The following is a 24655-nucleotide window of genomic DNA, read 5'->3' on the forward strand; positions in this document are numbered from 1 at the left end:
CAGTTGAGGTCTCGCACACCTTCCTGCAGCGCTGCACTCCAAACCACAGCTGAGCTGACAGCGATGAATACTGCAGGATACCCAGCAAAGGTTTTTCCATTGCATGGGAGGAATGACGGGCTCCCTGGACAGCCTGGAGGACCTGCAGTGGCTCAGTACACCACTGTGAACGTCATCACTGAGCCCTCCAAGGACCACATCATCTGGTTCCTCTGCAACTTTCTCCACTCAAACCTCTTCTGCCTCGGACTGGCGGCCCTCATCTTCTCCATCAAGGTGTTTTTCTGTCATGGGGAATCTTCTGTCATTGTGTGTCCAAGAATACTGAAAAAAAAACAAAAAACACATTTTAGCACAGCAGTTCTTACAAAGGATAGCCAGGATTAGTGGAAAATAAAGTAGGTTTAACCAAGTTGTTGGCTGATTAAGACACAGACCTCCCTTAGACCATGACAAGAATCGATTAGACGGGCAACTGGGGGATGAGGAATATTCATCCCTAAGATTTTAGATATTATAAGGCTGGAAATTGCAATTTGACAACTGAAACAATAAAGTACAAAGAAGTTATGAGAAAAAGAAAACACGAGAAAGGAGAAGGAGCCAACAGACACTTTAAATGTCTTACAAACTTTACCTGGTAGTGCTGAAGATGAAAAATCAGTGAACAAAAATTAAATAAATCTAGAAACAGAAAATGGGAGAAGGGGCAGAAAAGGTAGAAGCCAATCTCATTTGCAGCATAAAAATACAACAAACAAGAATCTAAATCTTTTGCAGGAGATGATGGGATTAGGCCTAAACAGTGGCAATTTAAATTCCCCCGAGGTCGATAAATCCCCTCTATAATCAGTGTGCTTCGGTTCCTCCAGGCCAGAGACCTGAAGGTGGCTGGAGATCTGGAGGGTGCCCGACACTACGGCTCCACTGCCCGCTGCCTCAACATCTGGGCCACAGTGCTGGCTCCCATCACTGCCTTAATTGTCATCATTGTAATCACCATCTTGACTGTACAGGAAGAGCCGGTGTACAGAAATTACAGCGTACACAACACATTCACTTATTCTGACTCTAAATATATATTTATTAACAAAGTTTGATACTGTTATTCAGAATAAATGTGAGAGAAAGACTAATGAGCTGCCCAAACCACTATGTGTGTAAAAAGAGCAGTGTGTTGGGTTTAGCAGCCCCAAGAAAAAATGCACATGCTATATGTAAAATAAATGATATAATGACTGAAAACTTGAGTCAAACACTGAATTTGAAATTTGTGAGTGAGCAAGTCATTGAAAATTCAGAAATTCACATCTTTATAGTGGTAGCAGGATGTAGGAGCTCCTGTATAAAAAACGCACGCCAAAATAGCCAGCCAATGGCAAGTATAGACGTTAGCCACAGTTCACGTCTAGTGAGTCAAGATTACTAATGCGTCACACCAAAGCTGTGTTTCGAATGTGAGGCAGCAGATACTGCTTAAGTTGTGCTAAACATCACAACACTCAACACTTCAGAGTTTCTGCTGAAACGTTTTACAAAAAAAAAAATCACCAAGGACAAATTAAAGTAGTTACTTGATGTTTCTTTATGTCTGGAAGTATGTTAACTGCATGGAGAGGAAATTGATGTGAAACCACACTTGAAGATAGTTGAGAGTTATGAGAGTTATCACGGTTAATAATCTCTCTCAACATCCGTTATAAACTGAACCAAATTTCTACATGCACACTTAACTACGTTCTTGATCATTGTTCTTCAGAAGTCGTGAAGAAGTGGCTCATCCTGCAGATCCCTCCTCATCTCTACAGTGAGTTATATTTTGTTTATTACTACTACATTGATGACAATTCACAGCAAGAGAGTAACTTCTCTGTGCAAGTAAGAGGCCATAACCTGAGGTTTCATCAATGAACGCTTGTGCACTGAAAGTTTATTTATAGCTATAAGCAGCTTAGACATGAACATGTCTCTACAGGCCAACTGACAGCTAATTCAATTATATGCTGGACAATAAAATAATTTATGTTTCCCTGCATCATTTTGACATTCTTAATAGACCGGTTTGACCAAAAATAGGGTAGAGGACACGTAACGGGAAAACATTTTTAAGATGAGATGTTAAGATTCACATCCTTTAACCCAAGGTCCCTACAGCTCAAGGCAAGTTAGATTTTTTTTGAAGTAAGACTTTTTCTGATACTGATTGGAAATAAATTGACTACAAATTTGACAAAAAACAAATTTCAGGGAAAATAATCTGAAACAATTTTCCCCAAATATTAACTGTAACTTAAAAAAGTGACTTTTTTCATCAAGTTAAAAGACAATCTACTTATTACACATTTAAAACAATAAACACTTTACATCATCATAAAAGATACCATTTTGTTTCCTTTGTAAGGACTTGTCCATTTGTCATTTGTTGATGGGATTTGGTAAATGTTCCTTTATCCTGATCTGTGTATTATTGGGAGAAGCATTTGGTGAATTATCAAATTAAATAATTATTACATCAGAAAAAAAAATTAGAAATATCCTACATCCCATGTCTTAGCATTAAAGACTTTTGAAAGACAGATTTAAGACATTTAATGTTAATTAAGATCTTATCTTTAGATTAATGAACTGAATACCTTTAAAGACAGTTTAAGGATCCATGGGCACCGTGCTTTAACCACAGTCTGACCTTTACCTCCTCTTTGTTTTTTACCCTAAATTCTAGAGCTGAATTGCTCTATTTTGCCATTTGTCAATCAAGAGTGTTTTGGTGTGAGTGGCTTCTCTCTAACTTTTGAAATATATGTTTCTGGTGCTTTAGGCACCATAAGCACGGTGCCATCTAGTTCCATTATATTTGAGAGACGGCAGACATTTCTGAAGCCAATATCTCCAACACTTAACAACTCAAAACAAAACAATCTAGATTGATAAATAGCACTACAAATAAGAAGAAAAGTACACATTTTTGATTTTTACGAGAGCTTGTCCCTTTAAGGTGAGAGAAATATTAAAAGAAGACAGAGGGAAAGGAAGCAAAGTGAGCCCTTAAAATTGGATTGTAACTTAATACTGTCGCTATCGTTTCAAAAGCCCCCAGATGGAGTTGAATTATGCTGCTTTTACACTTATGACTGTGGTAATTATGTTTTTAGAGCCACAGTGATTATATAGAGCAATCACAGACCTGAGCAGTGCTACAAACACAGACACAGGCCGCTACAGAATGAGACACAGAAGCATTTGTACCACAGACGAAACTTGAAGTTGAGTTGTGGTGATGAAAACACACATACAATTCACCAGCTTCCTGATTACGTTATATGGACCGTCAACAGATTTACTGTCATTATCCAAGTTCATAGATGAACCTGTTGGAAAAGTATTAACCCAACTAACAGTAATGTTTGAATTTTTATCCAATCTACATACGTACCACAAAATCTCACCAACTCTCCAGATCTAATTTTGCTAACGATAAAAAACGATAGTGTCAATAATATTAATGTTCTTTGTTTTGAAGATGAGGATATTTCTCCTGTTCTGCGTCCTCTGCCTGATGACTTCTTCCGGCTACGGTAAGTCTCCAGGTGACCATGATCCCATAGAACTTCCTAGGTCATCTGGTCCTCCAGGTGGGTAATATAAACCTCCACAATCCTGCACCACGAACACTCTTTCTGATCAGACTTCAGTCATCTTTTGTCTGAATTCTGGCACCGCCCTGTCGGACAGGCAGGTGATATCTCTGTCTAACCTCCCAAGAGCCTTTGAGGTGACTTTCCTCACACATTTTCTCAATTTTATGCACTGTGTCAGCTGTGATGGCTCACAAGGCCACCCAAAGGTCAGACTGTCCCCTTTGTCCACAGGATATATAAAAATATACAGGAAGAACTGATATGACAATTGATTAGGAAATGTCATTCAAAAATGATGATGATTGGCGCGATGTAATTTGTTCATTTTATTACTCGTCTCATATTGTCACTCAATAAAGAAGACTATTGTTCAAATGTCTGAATATTGAAAACATGCTCACCGGAGGATAAAACTTTATTTATAGGCGCCTTTCTGGACACTCAAGGTCACCTTACACCATAAAAAACAAACACGGAGTTTAAGAAACAAATAAGAATACCAGTTAAATACAATTTAAAAAGATTTAAGAGAAAGAAAGAAAGAGAGGAAATTGGACAATGGTTGTGGTCAGATGGAGTACGCTAGTCTAAACAGATGAGTTTTGAGTTTGGATTGAAAATGTGGGAGTGAGTCAGTATTAAGGAGGTCAGCTGGGAGAGAGTTCCAGAGCTGAGGAGCAGAGCGGCTGAATGCTCTGCTCCCCATGGTAACAAGGCGAGCAGGGGGGACAGTGAGATGGATGGAGGAGGAGGATCTGAGGGTGTGGACGGGTGTGGCAATATGGAGGAGGTCAGAGAGCTGGAGGGGCAAGGTTGTGTATGGCGTTAAAGGTGAGGAGAAGTATTTTGTAGTTGATACGGTGTGTGATGGGGAGCCAGTGGAGCTGTTGCAGAATGGGTGTGATGTGGTGGATGGAGGGATTGCGTGTGATGATACGGGCAGCTGAATTTTGAACTAGTTGTAATGTAGGCACTGACAGCATGGTTCTACGAGGAGGAGAACTCCACTTCCTCATTCAATATAGCACGCACTGAGGAAATTATTGCAGCAGTTGACTACATTAGCCACCAATGCTGACTGGACATCAACATAAAAGCAAAGTCTCTGTTTTACATGAGCACCAAAAGGAAATGGGCAGTGCTTCCAGAAACTGGAAACTGAAAAAACAGTGAAATAAACTGTCAGGTTAAAAAAAAGTCACTGAAACACTTCAGAAAGCTGAAAATATCAAGATAATGTAAAATCATTTTTAATGCATGCATTTTCAATATAACTTAAGTGTCAATACTTTTTCCAGTTTAAGTAATTTAATGCCAATCTTTCCTTTTTTCAGTTTAAGTTTTTGTTTCATTGCCAAAATTAACTTTCACTGTTCTAGTGCTCTGCTTTCCCTGCTCTTCAACACAGGACCACCTGGAATGATTGGATTTCCTGGACCTCCTGGACTCCCTGGACCTGCTGCATTTTGTGGAAGAGGTTTTATATTTTTCTTGATTTTAAAAGCGCATATATACACTGTATAATATTGTATAAAATTACTTTGATCACCTGAGTCACTTGGGGGTCACTTGTTCATTGTATCCCAGGTCAGTAACAATGATAATACTACATTTTCTGAGGGTGTTTTTGTTTTGTAATTTTTTTTAGGCCATGCCCAAGTGATAATATTTCAACTCTTTTAAACTCTGTACCCATCATTTGTAAATCTTGCAATACAATTCAGTTTGAAAGGGTATATTGCCAATTACACTCATTGGGATCAGCGTACTCATCAAGATAAGTACAACATGACCTTTGATAACCATTTCATCTATCTGGAAGTCTAAAAATGTGGCAACGTCATCAGCGTAACGTAAACTAAGGGCATTTCCGGGCATCTGAAAGATGTGGGTGATGAGCAAGCACAGAGGGTCTAATGAAAGATGCGACTGAGTTTTATTACGGGAAGTGATCGAATAATTTTGGAGTATGAACTGTACTATAGACTACAATTCAGGATTTCACGGCTTTGGCGACTTTTATTAGGACACATCTTTTTTTACTTGGTCAATAGTACAGTATTGAAGACACCTTCGAAACAGCAACAATCAGGTTTTAAATAATGCTTTCTTTAAGTGCTGAATCATCTGGCAGTAAAGCACAATCACTCAGGCTGCAGTTAGTCTGAGACACTTCTGTCAAGCTGCACAATTCTCATTGCTCAATTCTGTGAATGAAAATTGAGCAAATTCTGGTTTTCTCATCATTTAGTAGGTTTGGAGGAGGAAAGGAATAAGATAACTTATGCAGGAAGTGAAGATAAGCTTTTCATTTTTTAGATGGTGCAAATCTGACACAATGTGGACTGGGATTCAATTTACTGCCAGTTTGGTAACTGAAACTAATCTGTTTGATCCAGATATCTTTGGCTCCATTATCGAGGAGATTGAAGCCTTACAGAAGAGTCTTGCTAAGGTAGAGCTGAGTAAGTATCCTATTCAGCCATTACAAGAGTGTTGCAGAAAGTGAGTGCATGTGGACAGAGATTAGTTAGAGTTGTTTAAGAGACAACACTTTGTGAAATTTATTGTTTTAAAATGAGTTTTGTCCACACTAATGTTGTGCTTTTACTATAGCCTCAATAAATCTGATATAAATTTACCAATATCTGATATGTTACTGTCAGAGGCAGAACACAAGTGTTTTGGCAAAGACTTCTCAACAAAGCTCGAGGGCCATCATGACAATACAGCTTTGAGTCTGAAGAGCAAATGCTTTATTTGTTCCTGATGGCGCGTTGTTTTCTTTATTATCAGCCATGAACTACGACTTTGTCCGAAGAGTTGGTCAGAAATACTTTGTGTCTAACAAGGAGAAGAGCTCATTCTCCAGGGCCGCTGGCTTCTGCTCCCAACAAGGTTTAGAGATGGCTTTGCCCCAGAACGACAAGGAAAACAAGATACTGACTCAAGAGTTTGCAGACAAATGCAAAAACGCCTGGATCAACGTCAACAATAAAGCGGAGGGGAATTTCAAGGCCGACATGAAAAACCAACCTCTGACCTTCACCAAATGGGAAGAAGGGCAGCCAGATAAATCCATCCAGGAAACAGGCTGCACCATGCTGTTAGAAAACGGTGTGTGGAGAGTGACACCTGAATGCTCCTTCAATGCTTGTATCATTTGTCAGATATAAAAAGGTCTTGCATGCCAGATGAGGAATCATTGCTCTTAGAAATGTAGTAGTTTGTAGTAGTTACTACTTTAGAAACGCATTGCATCATTACCACGCTATTATTATTGTTGCACAGATATATTCTTATATGAAAAAGAGTTTAAGTGCACAATTAAAGTAACAATGTTAATTGTGTAGAAACAACAGTAAATTCTGAAAGCAGACAGTATGTCACAATAAAATATACACAGCAGTGAAAATGTTTCATTTCATTCATTCAAGACTCACAACAAACATCTTTACATTGTGACTGGTTTGGCTGCCAAGCTTATTTATCTGCTGAAAACGTAAAAACAGAAAGTTTAAATGCTCGGTTAAATGATGATCTAGACGGGGTGCCTTGTAGCTTGGTGGTTAAAGCAAGTGTCCCGTGTACAGAGGCTGTGTCCTCGCCAAAGTTGTCAGTTTTTTAGCTCTTCCCCTCTCTGAATCCATTTTTCCATATATCCTTTGTGAATAAGATCTCAGACATCCTGAAACTAAAGTCGGCAAACAACAGTTGCCTGAAATCATAAATTCTCTCCAGCTGGGATTTCAGAATTGTCGCTGCCCGCAATAATGATGGTATCGCAATACAGCGATTCTACGATACTTGATACATCGCAAGAAAATCATCTCAATTAAGATCTGTACAACTAAAGAAGAAAGAACACCCTTAGGAAAGTGGAAAAAAATGATCTATGTAGTTATTTAGTGCATTGTAGTGTCAATTTCAACTGTGTCAAATTATCTGGAAATGCCACACAAGAAATTTTAGTTTTCAAAGCAGTATGTTTTTCTATTAATGGCAGACTTTGATCACTGCACTGGGACCATCCATGCATCCACAAACAAAACATGCACATCTAAAACTAATGGCCACAAAGACAGCAATTTATAATCTACTGCATTTATGTCCCCTTTAGGATTATAAACAAGCTATTTCATGCAAAGACCGAAAAATTGTTTTGGTTTCACAATAGGATCCTATATGCAAACACTCGTCCATATGAACAAAACCAAACCTGACATGTATAACAGGATCTAATCCCTCAATCAAGCAGCATATTACTAACACATCAGCAGCTGCCTAACAAAGTAAGATCACACAACAGACATACAAACCCAGCTTTAGGAAGTGGGTTGGGTAATTTATGAGTAATTGTAAGAAATAATGGGTTTTTGCTAAGGACAAGTACCCCAATGGCTAGGTAAAGAGGATCAATATCTGTAATCACAAACAATCTGTAATGTTATATTAAAAGAGAAGCCAAAACACTCTGTAACTTGGGCCACTTTTCATTTCATTTATTGGTTTAGTTAAAACAGGGCCGGTGTACATTGAATTTATTGCACCAGATAAAGCACAATGCTGATGTTCATCTGTTGTCTTTGGGCGTGGCTTTGCTACAATTATAGCAGTATAAAAATGACATCCTCATCATCCTCTACTGCTCTTCCTGAGGTTTCTTCCTTTTTTTCCCGTTCAGGGGTTCTTTTTCGGGAGTTTTTCCTTGAGTGATGTGAGGGTCTAAGGGCAGAGGGATGTCGTACACTGTAAAGCCCTCTGAGGCAAACCATGTTTTGTGATAATGGGCTCTATAAATAAAATTGACTTGACTTGACTTGACAATTACATCTAATATTAATAAATACACAAAAGAACAAAAATAGAACATCACATTAATAAATATAAAACATGTAGGTCAGTGCATAAATGTTAAGAGGCATTTCTAGCTCTTATTGACAGTTGATCATTTTTTAACATTAAACTGAGTAAAACTAATCAACTCAATAACATTTGTAGGGAGGACATAGCACTGTTTTGTTGCTGGGATTGAAAAAGGACTTTGGGCAAATATTGTTGAGCAATGTTTCAGACAAAAGTCTTCCATTGCTGATGTCATTGTATGTCTTATTTCTCATTTGACTGTTTGAATGAATTGTTTAAGGAGATGAAGATCAATAAGTTGTATTTTGCATAATTTTGTAATAGTGGCTAGTTTATTATCATTATTATTATTATTATTATTATTATTATTATTATTATTATTATGTGGTCCCGTGCTTTGAGAGCTTGTTTAAAGAGTTTATTTACCGGTAATTGGTAAACCGTTATTGATTAAGTGGTCCCATTGTTGCTGTTGTACAGGCCTGTGGCACAAAAACACAAATTGCGATAATATCAAAACGTCCATGTATCAGTAGATAGATAGAGTAGATAGACCGTATAAATCACACTGTTCTTAAACGATACACCTCAGTAACGTGCCCTGCGGTAGTCTGGCGATCTGTCCAGGGTGTACCCCGCGGCCCTTACGAGGACAAGCGGTTACAGAAAATGACTGACTGACCTCAGTAACACTCTTTGTAAAACCTAGCTATGCCATTGAATCCTGTCCTAAAGGCAACTAGCATCTGGTGGCCGACATTACACAAACGGACGCAGACAAAACCTTTGACCAGTGATGAAAAAACACAATATTGAATGGGCAAGCACGCGGTAGCTTTCTATTGAATTAAAAGTGACTCACCATGTTGTCTCAAAAACCTCAACAGCCGGCTAACGTTAAATCCACATGTGACATTAATTTGATGTCCAGGATCCTTTTGCCGCTCAGTAACGTTATCACCCCGTCATCCACTCTGATGGACATGTCTTTGTTCATTTTCTGCACCGACGTAGGCAGCGCCAATTAATCCCCATTGTTCACCAGTTCATTTTTTTGGTTAAAGACTGTTAAGCCTCAAGTCATTCTTTCTTGTCGGCTGTATCACATAGATATCTTAAGCACCTGACTTTAGTGGCTTCCGGAATAACTTCGTACCAAACGCTACGGAAATAGTTGCTTCCAGGTGAAATGTGATTGGGTAATTGTAATATCACTGGAAAAAACTTTCTAGTAGTACAACCAATCAACGCGTTCCCGAGCGTGTTTTTCACCCAGCAACTGGCCAAGGTAGGACCACCTTGAGAGGGCTGGACCACTGTATACATATGTATATAAATATATATTTTGTGTACTTTTTTCCAATGCTATAACGTGTCAGCAGGTAATTTTCTTATTACATTTTATTTTGAATTAATGTTTTTCAAAATTACATATAAAAGGCCGTGGCGGTTCCATTTTCTTCAACCTTCCAGTTGTGTCCCACGCTATGGACAAGGCAGTCCTTAACAGAGGTAACATACTTGTAATATCTATCATGTAGTTTCAAATGTTACTTGACTAATTGTTTTCGTGCAAGTGTAGCATACAAATGACCTAATTTTAAAGTTTACGCTTTTATTTTGAAAGGGGGAGACACGGACGTTTCTGTCGCCACATAGGATTTCTGTTTCATCAGGACCTTTTGTAGTTCATGTTAGCGCAAGGACGATGCTGAGCGTTACCGTGAAATGTTTACACTAAATCAAATTTCATAGAACCCTACATACATGATTAAATCCAGCTATTCCACATATTAATCGCAGCAGAGTGGCGCAGCGGAAGCGTGCTGGGCCCATAACCCAGAGGTCGATGGATCGAAACCATCCTCTGCTAAGGCAAGTGACTTTTTTGTACACGTTTCGTACTTCCTTCCGATCGAAGATCCCGGTGAGTCGACCCATCCTGCTGTACTTAGATGGATTTCGCGCTACCTAAGAATTTGTAATGCATTTTATTAAATATTATGGCTATGATTCATGATGTTTCAAACGGTGTATTTTGTTGTGTAAGCTATTTGTCATGCACGTAACTTGGACGCGCTCCAATTTGATGCGCACACAGGTTAAAAATTCTTAGGGACAAGCGTTAACGTCTTTCAACACCACAATGTGGAAGCAAGCTTAACTGTGGTCACCACATTTGCTCCAGATGTAGCTGTTTTTAAACTTTGCGCTGTTAACCTGAGAATGCACATTTAAAATAAGTTTTAGAACATATAACACTCAACGGTGCGGCACTTTGCACATTCGCTATCATTGTTTCTCTTAGGTTTAGGTTTATTTATTGAGCACACATTGACAAAAATGGTGTAAGGAGGGAACGTAACCCGATGGGCTTGTACAAGAGTTCCACCCCTTTCAATAATCACAAACAATCCATATTTATAAGGCTGTTTGTGTCCAGTGCTGCGTTAATGTCAGATCAAAATTGGAGAAATGGCCATTAAGAAAGCCACTGGTGCTGAGGATACAATTTTGTAAGCGGCCAGGAGAGGGCATCGATGTTCCACATTTGAATGTTTCCAGTGCTCATTTCATCTTTAGATATTAATTCAGTTAGTTGTCCATTGTGCTTTGAATGTTTTAGAAAAAAACTCAGTCCTTTAAATTCAGGAAGTTTATGCCAACAATAATGTTTTTTCTTGTGTAAACAAGAAGACTATTTCTTATGTAAACAAGAAAAAATGCAGTATAAGTATAAAGCCAGAGAAGCAGATTTGCCTTAGGCATCTCACTGTATTTGGCTGTTTAACGCTTGTACTTTTTCACAAGGCACTAAGCACCTCTTTTTTGCAGTGGGGATGCTCATCAACAGTAGACTATGGTTGTACGTGGAAACGCCAGTGTGAGTAACTGAGTGAATTTAAAGAGCTTAAAAAATATAAAATTGAGCCAAACTTGCCCTCTAAAAAGAAATACTTAAAGTAACATAGCTTTTTTTGTTTGACCAGCAGTCCAAAAATTAAGTATATTTTGTGTACTATCAGATATCACAATGACAAGCAGCAAACCATCATACGTGAGAAGCTTGAATGACTGAAACTATCAGAAAAGTAAAGAAAAATATCTGTTTAACAACTGATTGTTTGAGCTGACTTCTGGCCAGATCTTGTAACTTGTTACTTGTCTTGTAACTGCAGAAATCAATATCTAACCATATTTTACAAATGTGTTCTAAAATATGGCGTTTTTTCACTCACTTGGTGAACTACAACACAGACTTGCCCCTCAAGGCCTCTGCTAGACAGCACTTCAAATGAATTCCTCCTCAACACCTTCAAGGCTTTTAAACCGCACAACCTTGCCCATACTGATCTCTGCTACCTCCGCCCCAAATCAACCACCTGGCCCAAACCACTAGGACCTCTAAGAAAGCTGAGGTGATGGGCACTTTGATGGAAGAGATGTTACACTGCTCCCATACATCTATTTGCTCCCATGTCTTCTCTCTCATACAGTTTTCTGTCTCTGTATCTCTATTTCAGTCTCTCTCAGGCCTCACCACATAATGACAGACCTGCTGTATATTAAAGGACCCTGCCCATGCGTCCTGTCCCGGTCACCTCCCTCTTCTTTGCCCTTTATAAGCCTCTCCCGCACTGCAGGGGGGGCACTACTTTCCAAAGAGGGGACTGTGCACAAGCTTCTGGAAGACTCGCCAGTTTGCATACCCACCTATTTACCCACAGCCGGGGGTCTTCTGACTAACCATGGACAACCATTCATACAACTTCCCCTCAGACTGCACCCCACTCACCAATTGCAAGTCCGCCCGTAAGCCGGCTGGATCCACCGTGGTGAATATGGGCAGCGCTGGCAAGAATCCTCCCCGGGACTATTTGGTCTGGTCGCTGTGCAACACCTTGTACGTTAACTTCTGCTGCCTGGGATTCATGGCTCTCGTCTACTCCATCAAGGTGTGATCTTGTGCTTTTTTTGTGCCACACTTTAGTTGTAAGTTTCAGTTTGGACCATTTTCATGAGACATGCAGCATTCAAGGAATTAGCTGAGGTATCAAAAGGAAGAGGATAGGACGAGACTGCACTGTTTCATGTTTAAGATAAGATGTCCAAACCATGACTGAAGGATTCTCTTATGCATTTCACAGGAGAATCCAACACCACAAGGTATAAGCAGTGGCGTATGTTACAATGGGCCCTAGAGCACACTAGTTATACACAAAAACTAGCAACTGTATAATCTTATCATCTTGTCACATGATCAGATAGGGCCTTGACATTGGATACACACGTTGCCCAGAAAATAGGGATGTACGTTATTGTATTTTTTGGCAATATCCGTTATAGCAAAATATAATAGTTTAATTTGTCACAGATTTCTACTGATGATTTCACAAAAAAACATGATGGGGGTGAGTTTGCCTTATTTAAAGGTTTAAATTGCAAATTGCAGTATTTTTTAATTCAGTGTGAGTTTTTATTAGAACACAGGCATATTTCTAAAGTGGCAATGTGAATTACTCACAAGGACCCATTTTCTGCCCTACATATTGCTTAAAGGCCCACTCTATATGGGCCATGGGCCCCCTCACTCCATTGGCACCAGTGCAACTGCCCTGTCTGCACTGCACTCTACCTGTCTATATTTATGCCACGGGGGCTAAGTTTATTTTACAGTGTTTTTAGATATTTTTTAGCCTCCACAATACATTGCAATTTCAGCATGACTATTGATGTTTAAATTGGTTAATAAAACTGATAAATTAATTGATAGGGTAGAAACACTGGAGTATACTTGGCAAGAAAAGACAGCAATTTGGAAATTAGTCAACAATATGCAATATAACTTACAGTTTTAATAGTTCCAGTCTGGCACAGCCTAATCTGGGGAGGTAAATAATGTACAATGTTTACAGCCTTTTGTATTGCAAGTTTGGCAGGAATAGACCAAAGGTGGGCCGAGTTGGCAAGGAAAGCTAACAACGGGCATGTTGTGGCAAATGCCACATTGGGAAATATGACACAGGCAAACACCAGCAGTACAGTATCATTTCTAAAAGAACAAGAAGCAACTTGACATTAGTTTTCGCAATAGTAAAGTGGAAATTCAGCCTGGCTGTCTAGAGTGTCAGACTTGTGTAATGGGTTGAGTGATGCAATGAAAGCAAGAGTTGTTTCACCATAAAATCTTTTTTTGTAAAATGTAAAAAAGCAATATGCACACTGCAGAGGCCTGTTATTGTCCCTGGTCAGATGTGTGCCCTTCACCACAGGAATGGGACTGTGGAGAAACAGAACGTAACTTAAACAAAAGCTTTTCTCGTTAAAATATCCTTAAAAATGCTATGTCCAAAGCAGGATTGAACAAACTGTGTGACTACCTGAACAAACAGGTTTCTGAGAAACTTACCACAAAAGGGTGTGTGTACCGTTTGCTGAAGCCTTTTTTATAACTTTTTAGTTGTCTACATGGGGCGCAGCAGTTCTGAATCACAGGCTTAGTATTGGCTCAGTGCTCAAATTAAAGACAGGGACTGGCTGCTTGTCTGGAGTTAAAAATGGCGTAATTGGCATCTTCCTAATGGGCAAGTACTCATGGGAAATTAGAGAGTGCTAGAGAAAGACTTGGCCTGGTCCGTTCCAAAATATATATGGATACACTTAGAAGCAGCTCAAGGATTTCATATCACTCCACCCTTGCTCAACCTTGAGTCTGTGCTCTGTGGAAAAACTGGGGATTATGGGACAGGCTTTGATGAACTAGTTGTAAACAAAGACAGGACTGAACATTATAATATGACTTTCCTTGTTCTCCTCCTCTCACTATTTACAGTACACATGGCTGTAGATACAAACTCAGCATTTTTATTCTTTATGAACATAAATTGTCTCACTGCCATGCAGTAGAGACAAAGCTTTTATGTCTTTAACGGTCTTTAATTATGAGCTTAGTGCTTTTCTCTATTACTTGATACCAACCTCAGTAATTGAATGTCATAATTCAAGTGTGTGTGTATTTATCTATTTAGGCAAGGGACCAAAAGACTCAGGGCAACCTGCAGCTGGCACAGGAGTGTTCAGACAAGGCAAAGTGGTACAACATCCTGGCAGCCGGCTGGAACCTGCTGATTCCACTTCTGGCCATTGTCCTGCTCGTCCTGCTGCTTGTCCACCTGGGCACGTCCCAGGAGGGCTCCTACGACTTCTTCGGAGAGAATGGATTCCAAAACTTCATGAAACTGTTCAGCTGGTAGATGGAGGCAAAGGAAGAGAAATAAAAAAACAGAACAAAAATACAGATCAGTCTCAAAGTCAACCCATTCACACTTACTGGGAGAGGGCTGATATAATAGCTAAGAATTTTAGCCAGTCTAACTGAACGATAAAGGAAATCTACTTGAAATTAGGACCTGTGCTAGACTAAAATCTGCTCAGTACTAAAATAATCCTAACTGGTGAGACAACCAAAATCGCCAGAGTAAATTATACCATTATACATTTCTGCAAACCACAAATGTGTTACTTTTATAAATTATTATATAGCTGATACTTAAAATTTTAAAAAAGTTTTAAAAAAAACTTTACATTTCTTTACATTTGAACAACGCTGTGGTTAACAGGTGATTATGTTTGGGCAGAAGACATACTTGGTTATGGTTCGTAGAAGATCAAGTCTTAAAATACCCAGTTTTGGTAGGAAACTGCTTTTCTTCATACTATCTCATGTGGAAAGACAGTAATGATTTGCTTAAAAAACCAATCATGTTTGGTAGCTAAAAAGTAGCTGGAACACAGTATGATTTGCTAAAAAAACAATCGCGTTTCATGGCAACATCCTGACAGAAAACATGGTGATGTCCTGGTAAAACATCTGCTTTTCTTGGCACTATTCCCAGTGTAAGCATAGTGACACATTACAAAAAAGAAGAAGGGATGGTGGTAAAAAAGCTGCTGGAAACACGTGTTGCTAAAAAAAACCATACAAAAAAACTCCACAGCCCCATTTTGTGGTTAAAACAGTGCTAGAAACACAGCTATACTTTGTTTAAAAGATTTAAAATAAGAAATAAGATTTTTTTTTGTTTGTTGGTCTGCAGCTTGGAAGGTTTCTTCCCTATGTGACATGCCTTTCAACTGCAGCTCATATATTACGCCTTTTTAGGAACTCTGACATGATCAGATAAAACGTACAAATGTAACATTTCTGTGGTTTGCAGACAATGCCAACATTTTCTTCTGGTGACTTGGCTGAATGAGAAGCCTTGATTTGCATATTACAAGAATGTCCTATTTGGGATGCTTCAATACTAATGCTGGTGTAAGAAATTAGGCTAATAAAATATTAAAACAGGACATTCAACCACTAAGTAAGAGTTATGTTATAGATAAGAGTAACAAATATAGATAAAACATAGTGGGCTACTTTTGGACCAGTGACCTAAAACTAATGATATAAGTTTATGTTCAGTAAAAGCAACACAATGGTTTGACCAACTTTGGTGAGTGCTATAGGATATACATATTGGTGCACAACTAACTCTAATATCAATATAAAAGGGAGTTCAGCTTACATCTGCCAGTCTCCCAGACACGGTCAGTAGAAATGTGAAGTTGATTAAAGACTGAACAGCCTGAAATGAAAAAGAGTGAAACAAACAGAGTTAAGAAAAGCTGAGAGTTTGAGCAAGCAGCTTCCCTGGGTCATTTTCATTATTATTTATTGTATTTATGTAGAATGGAAGTTTTATGACAGCTGAAATTATTTCTAGTAAGGGTAGAAAGAGCAGAGAAAATAGGACTGCGGAGCCAAAGTCTGAATGATAAAATGATGAGGAGCCACCTGACAAAAGGACAACATTCACCTCCAATTGATAGTTGCCTATTTTTCTTCTTTTAGCATTTTTTTAAACTTTCTTTTTTACAACCTACATCTGTTTTTGGTCATTATTCATGTATTTTTTTATCAGTATTTTGTTGTGTTGAGAATTCTAATTTCACATCATCATATTACTGACCTCTTGTGAGTGAGCTAAATAAACCAGATACTGTTTACTCAGTATTGCATTGAAACACAAATCAGCCTTTATTTTCTCTGTCACATGATGCATGATACAAAAATCTGTTAACAATCTCCAGGTGTTCTTCAAATCCCCTCTCAGCTAATGAAAACAGATATAAAGAGATTGTTCAAATGGTGGTTGCAGTTCTGCTGCTGTACCTACGCCCAGTTTAAAAGTGATCATTTTGGGCTCCATAGGTTTGATTCTGGGGCGTGTTTGAGGGAACGGGTTGTTTTCATCCCAGCTGTGAGCCTGCTGCTGTACCAACTATACAGAACATCCCGTTTTAGCAAGCTGTATAAGTGTGCCCTCAGCTGTAAGGCAGGGCCGCCCATGCAGTCAGACCACTACAGAGGAGGCAGTGGCCATGTATAGGCATGCAGCAGGATGAGATGGATCACTTCCACTCAATCTGTGTGAAACACATGCAATTTTATATTAGCTCTTTGCAGGCTGATTAATGTGACAGGAAACTCTTTGTAGCCCATGCCAACATGTGGATACAACTACCTGGTCCCACCTTTAGGGTTATTATCATAGATGTATGTTGTTCTACAAAACCAAAGAACTATATATCAAATTCAATTAAAACCCCCAAATTCAGGCTTTAAAATATACCATATATGCATGCTAAATCCCATAGAAACAGTGAAATAATGCACCAGACAAAACAAGTATTTTTCCTTTTCATGTATTTCAGAATAGCTTGTGTTAGTATTGAATTAAGACATGAAACAAGCTAATTTAGAAATTCTGAGATTCAAAATTTCAGCAGTCTTTCCATGTGGTGTGCTAACATTGCTGTATTTTTTGTGATTTCAATATTTCAACTGCAAGCAAAAATGGTTTTGCCTGACATGGATGTCATTAGCTGTATTTTGTAATGTATGCAGTGATGAGGACAGGTGGTGGGCAGGCATGCAAACCAAGTTAGTACTTGCATATGATACATGACATACTGTACACCCACTGAGATGCCCTAACAACACACACACTAAATCTGAACGTCCTACACAAAACTTTCAGAGGCTCCACGTCTTCCTGCTCCTTGTCCATCATCTTTGATGACTTGGGTGTCCCGCTCCTCCAGACCTCCCACCCTCTGGACTCCCATCATATTAGCAGCCTCTTCTTTGCTCACAACTTTATTTATACACACCCAAATTACAGCCTCTAGCTTCCAACTTTCTATTTTGTTCCTGTGGTTAGAGAGAAATGCTTACAGATGTCTGAGCCATGGAGAATTACAGGCTGGGAGCTGGCACTGCAGTGGGAAGCAGCGTTAACTTCTCGCTGTACAGATGAGGCCTGGCGAAACAGGAGGAAGACATGCAGGAAGGACAAACTTGGCATGTCAAGAGCCAGGTTCAACAAGGTTATCCTCTAACCCTAAGTTGAACAGCCATGTTTAGTACTTATCTTTACCTCAGCTGTTTCATAAAATAGGGAGTTTTCTCAAATTAACACAATGTTAATTTTATTATTAATCATAGACTATCACGCATTGGTTTAGGGACTACGATTTTGAAGCCTCAGGTTTGGCATTTCAGTCATTGCCATCTTGGTGCAGAGTGGATCTGATTGAGAAGCCGAGGAAACTATCAGCCAAAGCCAAAGTCCCGCAAGTCACTCAAAGTGGACCACCCTTGATTATGCATAACTTAAAAGTAACATTATGAAGCTTTTCAACATGAAAATCGCAGTTTCATATTCCATCTAACAGAACACAAGGAGAATGGTGGAGAACAAGGAGAATGGTGTCTACTGGTGCCTGCTTGTAGCACTATGTAACTTGGCCAGTGGGCCGCAATCCTCTCGCACACCAGCCTTCAGCTAAAAAGAAGCCAGTTAGCTCATCTCAATACACCTCTGCTCTTGTTGATCTTCAAGTAAGCCTTACAAATTTGAAATCCTACAAATCTATCTCAACTAGCACATAATAAATTACCATCTCGGATGCAGACATTTAGCCATGGCCTATATACATCATGGCAACAGTCTACCGGAGTGCACACAAATATTGCCTTCCCTAGTCCAAGAAAAAGCCAAGAGGCTCCTATAAGCTGCACACTTTACTGCACCCCACAGTACAGTATTGGAGAGAACAAACTATTGATTTTCTTTGACCCTTACCAGTGATCCCTATTAGACCAAGGTGTGCAGAGCTGACACCGCGCAAAACAGGGTGCAATGGTTCAGGAGGAAAGCTCATGGAATATCCAATGTGGAAAAGGTTCACCAACTTTTTTTTTCTTTTTATGATTACTTCTGCATCATCTCTGAGTCTATATGCTATTTTTTTTTTATTTCGCAAAACCACAAACCTTACCCAAACCAGTAAAACATTTTATATTTCTGGCAAAACTCTTCAAAACTTAAAAATGTGTTTTTGTGTTATTATAGCACATGCAAACCATCATTTGAAAAAGCACAATAAGCAACAAATTGGCATTAATAAAAGCACTTGTTGCTACAATGATGGCAATGCATGTAGATGCAACAGCCAGCAGCTCCTCAAATCCTTGCTACTTTTTTGCTATATTTTGCTATATTTTTCTAGTTTTTCGACTCCACAGCCCACTCTGCTGAAGCACGACTGTTCTACAATAGAGAAGCACTTATCAACATCGGGAAAAGTTGTGTGGGGTTTGGACTGAATGCAGCAGACCGTGAGAGGATCTCCATTAACGGCACACGCCGAGCGGCTAGTCAGACCACAGGGGAGAAACAAAACCAAAAGCTGAAGAGAGGGAGGAGAGCTGGTATCAGGGCGAGACTGACCCGACTTGGACCGAGAGCTGCTCCTCTACCAAGCCTTCTTTTGCCTAATGTCCAGTCGCAGGATAATAAAGTGGATGAGATGGGATTGAGGCTCACTCAGCAACAGGACATCTGAGACTGTTCTGCACACAACTTCACAGAGCCATGGTTTACCCCAAACATCTCGCATCAGGCTGTCGCACTGGAAGGGTGGACCTTGTTGGCAGCCAAAAGGACTCAAGACTCTGATGCAAATTCAAAAATTGCACTGCAGGAATTGAATGATGCCATCAGTAGCAACATGCCTGAGCAACCGGATGGAATCTTCATAGTCAGGGCCGTACAGAGACCTTTGAAGGGGCAGGTGCTCAAAGTTTAAACGGGGCACAAGGAGCACGTATTTGAAGCACCACAGAGAAACATACCTTACAGTATAGCTGGTTAAATGGTAGCAACCTATATTCATAAAGAATGTAACATGGACTCAACATACATCACTGTCCTCTCCTTGCGAGGCATCTCTGCAGAATGAAATATGACGAAGATGAACTACAATCTGATGCACATAAAACACACACACACACACAGAGTGACTTTTCATACCTTCTCAAGGCATATACTCTATAACCAACATGAAATTGCTCCATGGTGCTGATTCGCAGCACTAGTAATTAAGTAAAAATGAATCTAATGATATAAAAATCATGTATTTAGATGTATTTGGGCTTTCATTCAGTTTGACTGACAGCAAAGTTATAAAAGTTTATAAAACTACATTTTATACTAATGCATAATATATTTATTTTGTGTGTATACAACTAGAAACAAGTAGTGTACTGATATGTTTAAACAATAGGTTGAGAAAATCACAATTCAAATTCTTCTAATTATTACTATTGTTATTGTTGTATATGTAGGCTACATTGCATAGTTTTACTGAAATAACATACAGTATAGCCTATGCCTCATTGCCTCTACAAACACAGGAAAACCACTGCAACTGACAGTAAAATTATACATCTCTCTAATGCACTCGGCCAAAGACAAAAGAAACATATAGAAACAAAAAGAAGCCTGACTCAGCATGTGTCATTAACTCGGCTATCATTCATGAGAGGTGAGTGTGTGCAGACTCAGTTGCACACACTCACTTGCTCATGCTCACTTTACTTCGTCAGTCATCTTTCAATGAAAGAATACACCAGATGTGCACAAACAAATATCGCTGCACATCCTACTCACCGGAGTCATTGGGCTATCAGCTGTTAAATAATTAGCAGCGCGAAGGAACAGGGCTCCACTGGGCACGTCCGGGCACGTCTGGCCCAGTCTCGCGAGTGACGAAGTGTGGGCACGTTTACGTGGATCATGTGACCGACCGAGGGCAACCACATACACACACACATACTCGACAAAAGGGCACTTTGGGCATCGAGAGGAAAAGGGGCAGGTGCTCCAGCGCCCCCCCTGCACGTGCCAGTTCATAGTAGCTGCTGATTTCAGTGAACTCATCCTTCATCTCCAGAGATGTAGCAGGATCAAGGACAAATGTAATTTGACAAATAAATTTACTTTCTTCTTCTACCTTGAGGATTTTGCTTTTTCTGTGTGCAAGGCATAGCATTCTGCAATAATCTTGACATACATGTAGTAAATACACATACTCACAAGTATTCAAATGTGTAAAGTATGGATTTTCATTCCCAGCATAACACACTATCAGACTTCATCTACATCACATGTAATATTGCCTCGAACTAAGCAGCATTTATATCTGTATACACAGGCAATTGGCAAACTAGTGTAGCATTGTAGAGACTAATGTTTACAGTTTTGCTAGAAGTCTTATTTAATTGCAAACTGAGTGTAAAGCAGAGAATGTACATTCAGTTTTACACACCTGGTTATTGCATCAGCTACGAGTGTTAATAGTTTAAGAGATAGGGTTTCAAGAATAATTGTAAGATTTCAAACACTGAGAAAAGAATTGTAATGTGCTCAGTAAATGGCATGGCCATCTGCATTACAGGTAGCAAAAATGACCTGGCCCAGCAGGGGCTGAAACTCAGCTCACTCGAAGAAATAAATTGGGCTGCTTTTGGTTCCCTTACTCAGCAATAAACTGGCTCAGTTCCAGCTGCTGACACTGCCATCATTGGGCTGTTATTGAAAATGACCTGTCCAAACATCAACCCAAACTTGCTACGCCAAAGGAAATGAGTCCAGCCACATCCTGTTGCTCGTCTCAGCTGAGACTTGAAATGAATGACATCTTAGAATCGGGCAAAATAAACTGTCCCAATTCCATCCGTGGACTGCCATCTCTGAGATGTTAGATTATGACATTTCTTACTAAAAAAGTAATACTTGACCGAAATGTGGCGAATACACACATAGAGAAACATAGATATTTTTATCCTTCCACATAATGTAGCAAACATTGCTTCTAAGCCTTTGTTTGAACAGTTGCTGTTTAGACATGTTGATAATTACAACATTGGATTATCCATGAAATCTGGTAGGTAGAGTTATATGATTTATTGATGCTGCTCACTTCAGTGCCACCTAAATTAAGGCAAATTGGCTCAACAGTATGGGTACACAGAACTCATTTGAACATAAAATCTGAACTTTGAGCTGCCTCTTCATGTCCTAACTAGTCCCACTGTGGCATGCAGTAATCTACCTCTGGGACATTTTCCCAGCTCTACATGTGAAATTGGAAACAGGTTGAATTACTTGGCTGTTATACAAAGTGTTTTCTAGAGGATCTATAATATGCATTTTTAATCAATAAAAACACACAGGAGGTGACCATAGCTCACAATAACACTTCACACATCACTGTCAGTGATGCAGTTTTAATTAGGCATGCATGTAGATTTTTTTGTAATCTGTAGGGACAGTTAAAATGTATCATTACATTATTATATATGTAAGGCCCTATTAGAGTGAATACTAATCTAGAAGCTCTGTTTTTTTGATTGATAATGGATATGTGGTATAGTCATTCAGCTAGTTTCCCTGTTCAAAGGGCAAGTTAAGTCCAAGTTAAGACATGATCAAAATCAGACCTACATTTTAACACCCTGGAAAAAGACACAAGATGCCTCAGTGTCAGTACAATCTTTCGAGAGTATTTTCAGAGCTTAATTTTTGAGGTTAAAGCTGGTTAGTGTAAACCTGTTCGAGATCCCATTCTAGTATTTTGTAAACTGTGTAGAAAATGACACATAAGTGACTCATTGTCTCCTTTCTCTCTTTTGTAGGGTAATAGAAACATGCAAGCCAAGCATGTAGTTAGTTCAGTCACTCCAAATTACAGCAACTTTGAGTCCAAATGTGAGCCTCCCAAAATCTGAGATCCATTATCTTTTTCCTACTGAGTTCCTGCCATGTGGACAGAATGTCTGCATAGCATACACAGGATATATGCCGTATGCATATAACTCTTTTTTAGTGGAAGTGCCATGCTTTTGGTCCAGTGAGTGCCTGACCCCTTGTGGCCTGCTTGACTTAAAGAAATGCACAAATTTGGATCTCCAGCTGTAAGATTGGCAAAAATACAATGTGTATCAAACACACTGTGTGAGCATATTTATAGCATGAAACTACATATCAACTGACAAACTTGCAAAAATCATTTTGTTTTAGCACCAAACCAATTATGTATCATGTTTGCAGCTGCTCAAAAAGCTGCTGAGGATATGTTGGGTTACATAACCATCCCATACTGTTACTGTATATACAGGCCTGTGCGTGAGAAGGAAATTGATTCCAGGACACTCATAAACTGTGAACAGATCAAATGCTTTTTGTACTAGTGGTAGAGAGTAACAAAGTACATTTACGCAAGTATTGTATTTAAAGTGAAAGTTCACCCTTCAAATCAAAAATACATATTTCCCTCCCACCTGAAGTGCTATTTGTAAATCTAAATTGTTTTGGTCTGAGTTGTTGAGTTTTTGAGATAACAGTTGTAGAGATGTCCTTACACTTTTGCTCCACTGTATCTCAGAGGCAAATACTGCACTTTTTACACCACTGCATTTATTTGATAACTCAAGTTACTTTGCTGAAAATGCTGAAATATATAGCTGAAAAAGAACAATAGTGTGGATGCTTTGAAGCATCCACACTAATAATACAACATACATTATTCTGAAATTGACCATTTTGCAAGAAAAGTGCTTTTACTTTTGGTACTATAAGTATATGGTGATGCTCATATGCTTGTATTTAGCTTAAGTAAAATTTTGAATGCAGGAGTTTTACTTTTAACACAGGATTTCTACAGTGTGGTATCGTTACTTTTACTTAAAAAAGATTAGTACTTCCTCCGCCACTGGTCTGTCACTATTGCTGGTTATGCAACCAGGCAGCAGAATTAAAAAAAGAAGTTAGGAAAAAGGTAACTTACCTGTAAACAACAAGGAAACATTTAAAATGAAAGCATAATCAACAGAAAGGCATTTTTTTAAAATACATTTTCATTGTGTTGTTGTTGACTCAACCCTATTTTGTGTTTTCTCTGCACCTCATGGCTGCTAGTTTTGCAGGACAAAAAATAAGCAGGCAACTCCCACATTCATCATCAGTACTGAAAGTACAGAGCATATAATCACAGACAGATTTGAACCACTAGGGGGATCAACTTACAGTTTTTTCCTTACTCATCTTCTTTCTCTTTGTCTCTTGTGTAACTGGCAACACCTTAGCCTAAAGCCGTAATCGGGATAGCACTAGTGACTTTGCTTGCTTGTCTTATAGACTGTCTCATTGACTGAAAGTATTCATCATGACAGAGATTCCTTCACAAGTTTTGCTGTTGTTTTTTTGTTACATGTTCTGCAGCCAGCATACCTCTACAGGTTGTTTATTAATTTATATGTTTACAAAAAAGTCCTTTAGAAATATAGAAAATCACTCACACATATGAATACGTTTACCTTGTGAAGAAATCCTGTCATGTAGGTATTGTGCAAGATAAATTGTCCTACGAGACTTTTTCCCCCTAATGTTTGCAGGGGGAGCTGGCTGTTGTGGTAATGAGAGAAAGTCATTATTATTTAGGTAAATCCAGTGCTGTAATGTCACAAGGTAATAACATTTTGTTAAAGTCCTTAAAATACTTTTTGCAGAGAGTTTGTGCTTTACTTGAGATTTTATATTTCTGTCAACTTTCAGTTTTACTCCACTACATTTACGCAAAGCATTTTAGTTACTTAAGATAGGAAAGAAAGGGAGGAAGGGATGGGCAGATGATTGGGAGAGAAGAACTGGATTTTGTCCTTTAAATCCTTTTAGCTGTAAAAGACCAAATTTTTCTTC

The 24655-nt window shown here is 39.0% G+C and overlaps 2 protein-coding genes, 1 long non-coding RNA gene and 1 other non-coding gene across 4 annotated transcripts; 3 read left to right on the forward strand and 1 right to left on the reverse strand.

Moving 5' to 3' along the window:
* Window positions 1–1687: 1687 nt before the first annotated feature.
* On the forward strand, window positions 1688–7139 carry LOC148189204 (mannose-binding protein C-like). Its single transcript, XM_088080313.1, has 5 exons — window positions 1688–1807; window positions 3521–3575; window positions 5047–5115; window positions 6038–6103; window positions 6435–7139. Exons 2-5 carry the CDS (start codon window positions 3521–3523, stop codon window positions 6812–6814), a joined length of 570 nt encoding a protein of 189 aa, XP_087936439.1. The 5' UTR covers window positions 1688–1807; the 3' UTR covers window positions 6815–7139.
* Window positions 7140–10305: 3166 nt separating this feature from the next.
* trnam-cau (transfer RNA methionine (anticodon CAU)) lies at window positions 10306–10377 on the forward strand. Its single transcript has one exon. It is a non-coding gene; the product is annotated as a tRNA-Met (tRNA).
* Window positions 10378–11506: 1129 nt separating this feature from the next.
* On the forward strand, window positions 11507–16580 carry LOC121950435 (interferon-induced transmembrane protein 5). The gene is made up of 3 exons (XM_042496430.2): window positions 11507–11923; window positions 12029–12460; window positions 14534–16580. Exons 2-3 carry the CDS (start codon window positions 12254–12256, stop codon window positions 14756–14758), a joined length of 432 nt encoding a protein of 143 aa, XP_042352364.1. The 5' UTR covers window positions 11507–11923; window positions 12029–12253; the 3' UTR covers window positions 14759–16580.
* Window positions 13341–20778, reverse strand: LOC148189205 (uncharacterized). Its single transcript, XR_015777040.1, has 3 exons — window positions 20567–20778; window positions 16076–16135; window positions 13341–14751 (listed from the first exon to the last, which is right to left on the reverse strand). It is a non-coding gene; the product is annotated as an uncharacterized LOC148189205 (long non-coding RNA).
* Window positions 20779–24655: the final 3877 nt, after the last annotated feature.

This window comes from Plectropomus leopardus, chromosome 7, assembly GCF_026936395.1.
Source record: "Plectropomus leopardus strain MGB_pleo_1.0 chromosome 7, ASM2693639v1, whole genome shotgun sequence".
In the NCBI taxonomy this organism is placed as follows: Eukaryota; Metazoa; Chordata; class Actinopteri; order Perciformes; family Serranidae; genus Plectropomus; species Plectropomus leopardus.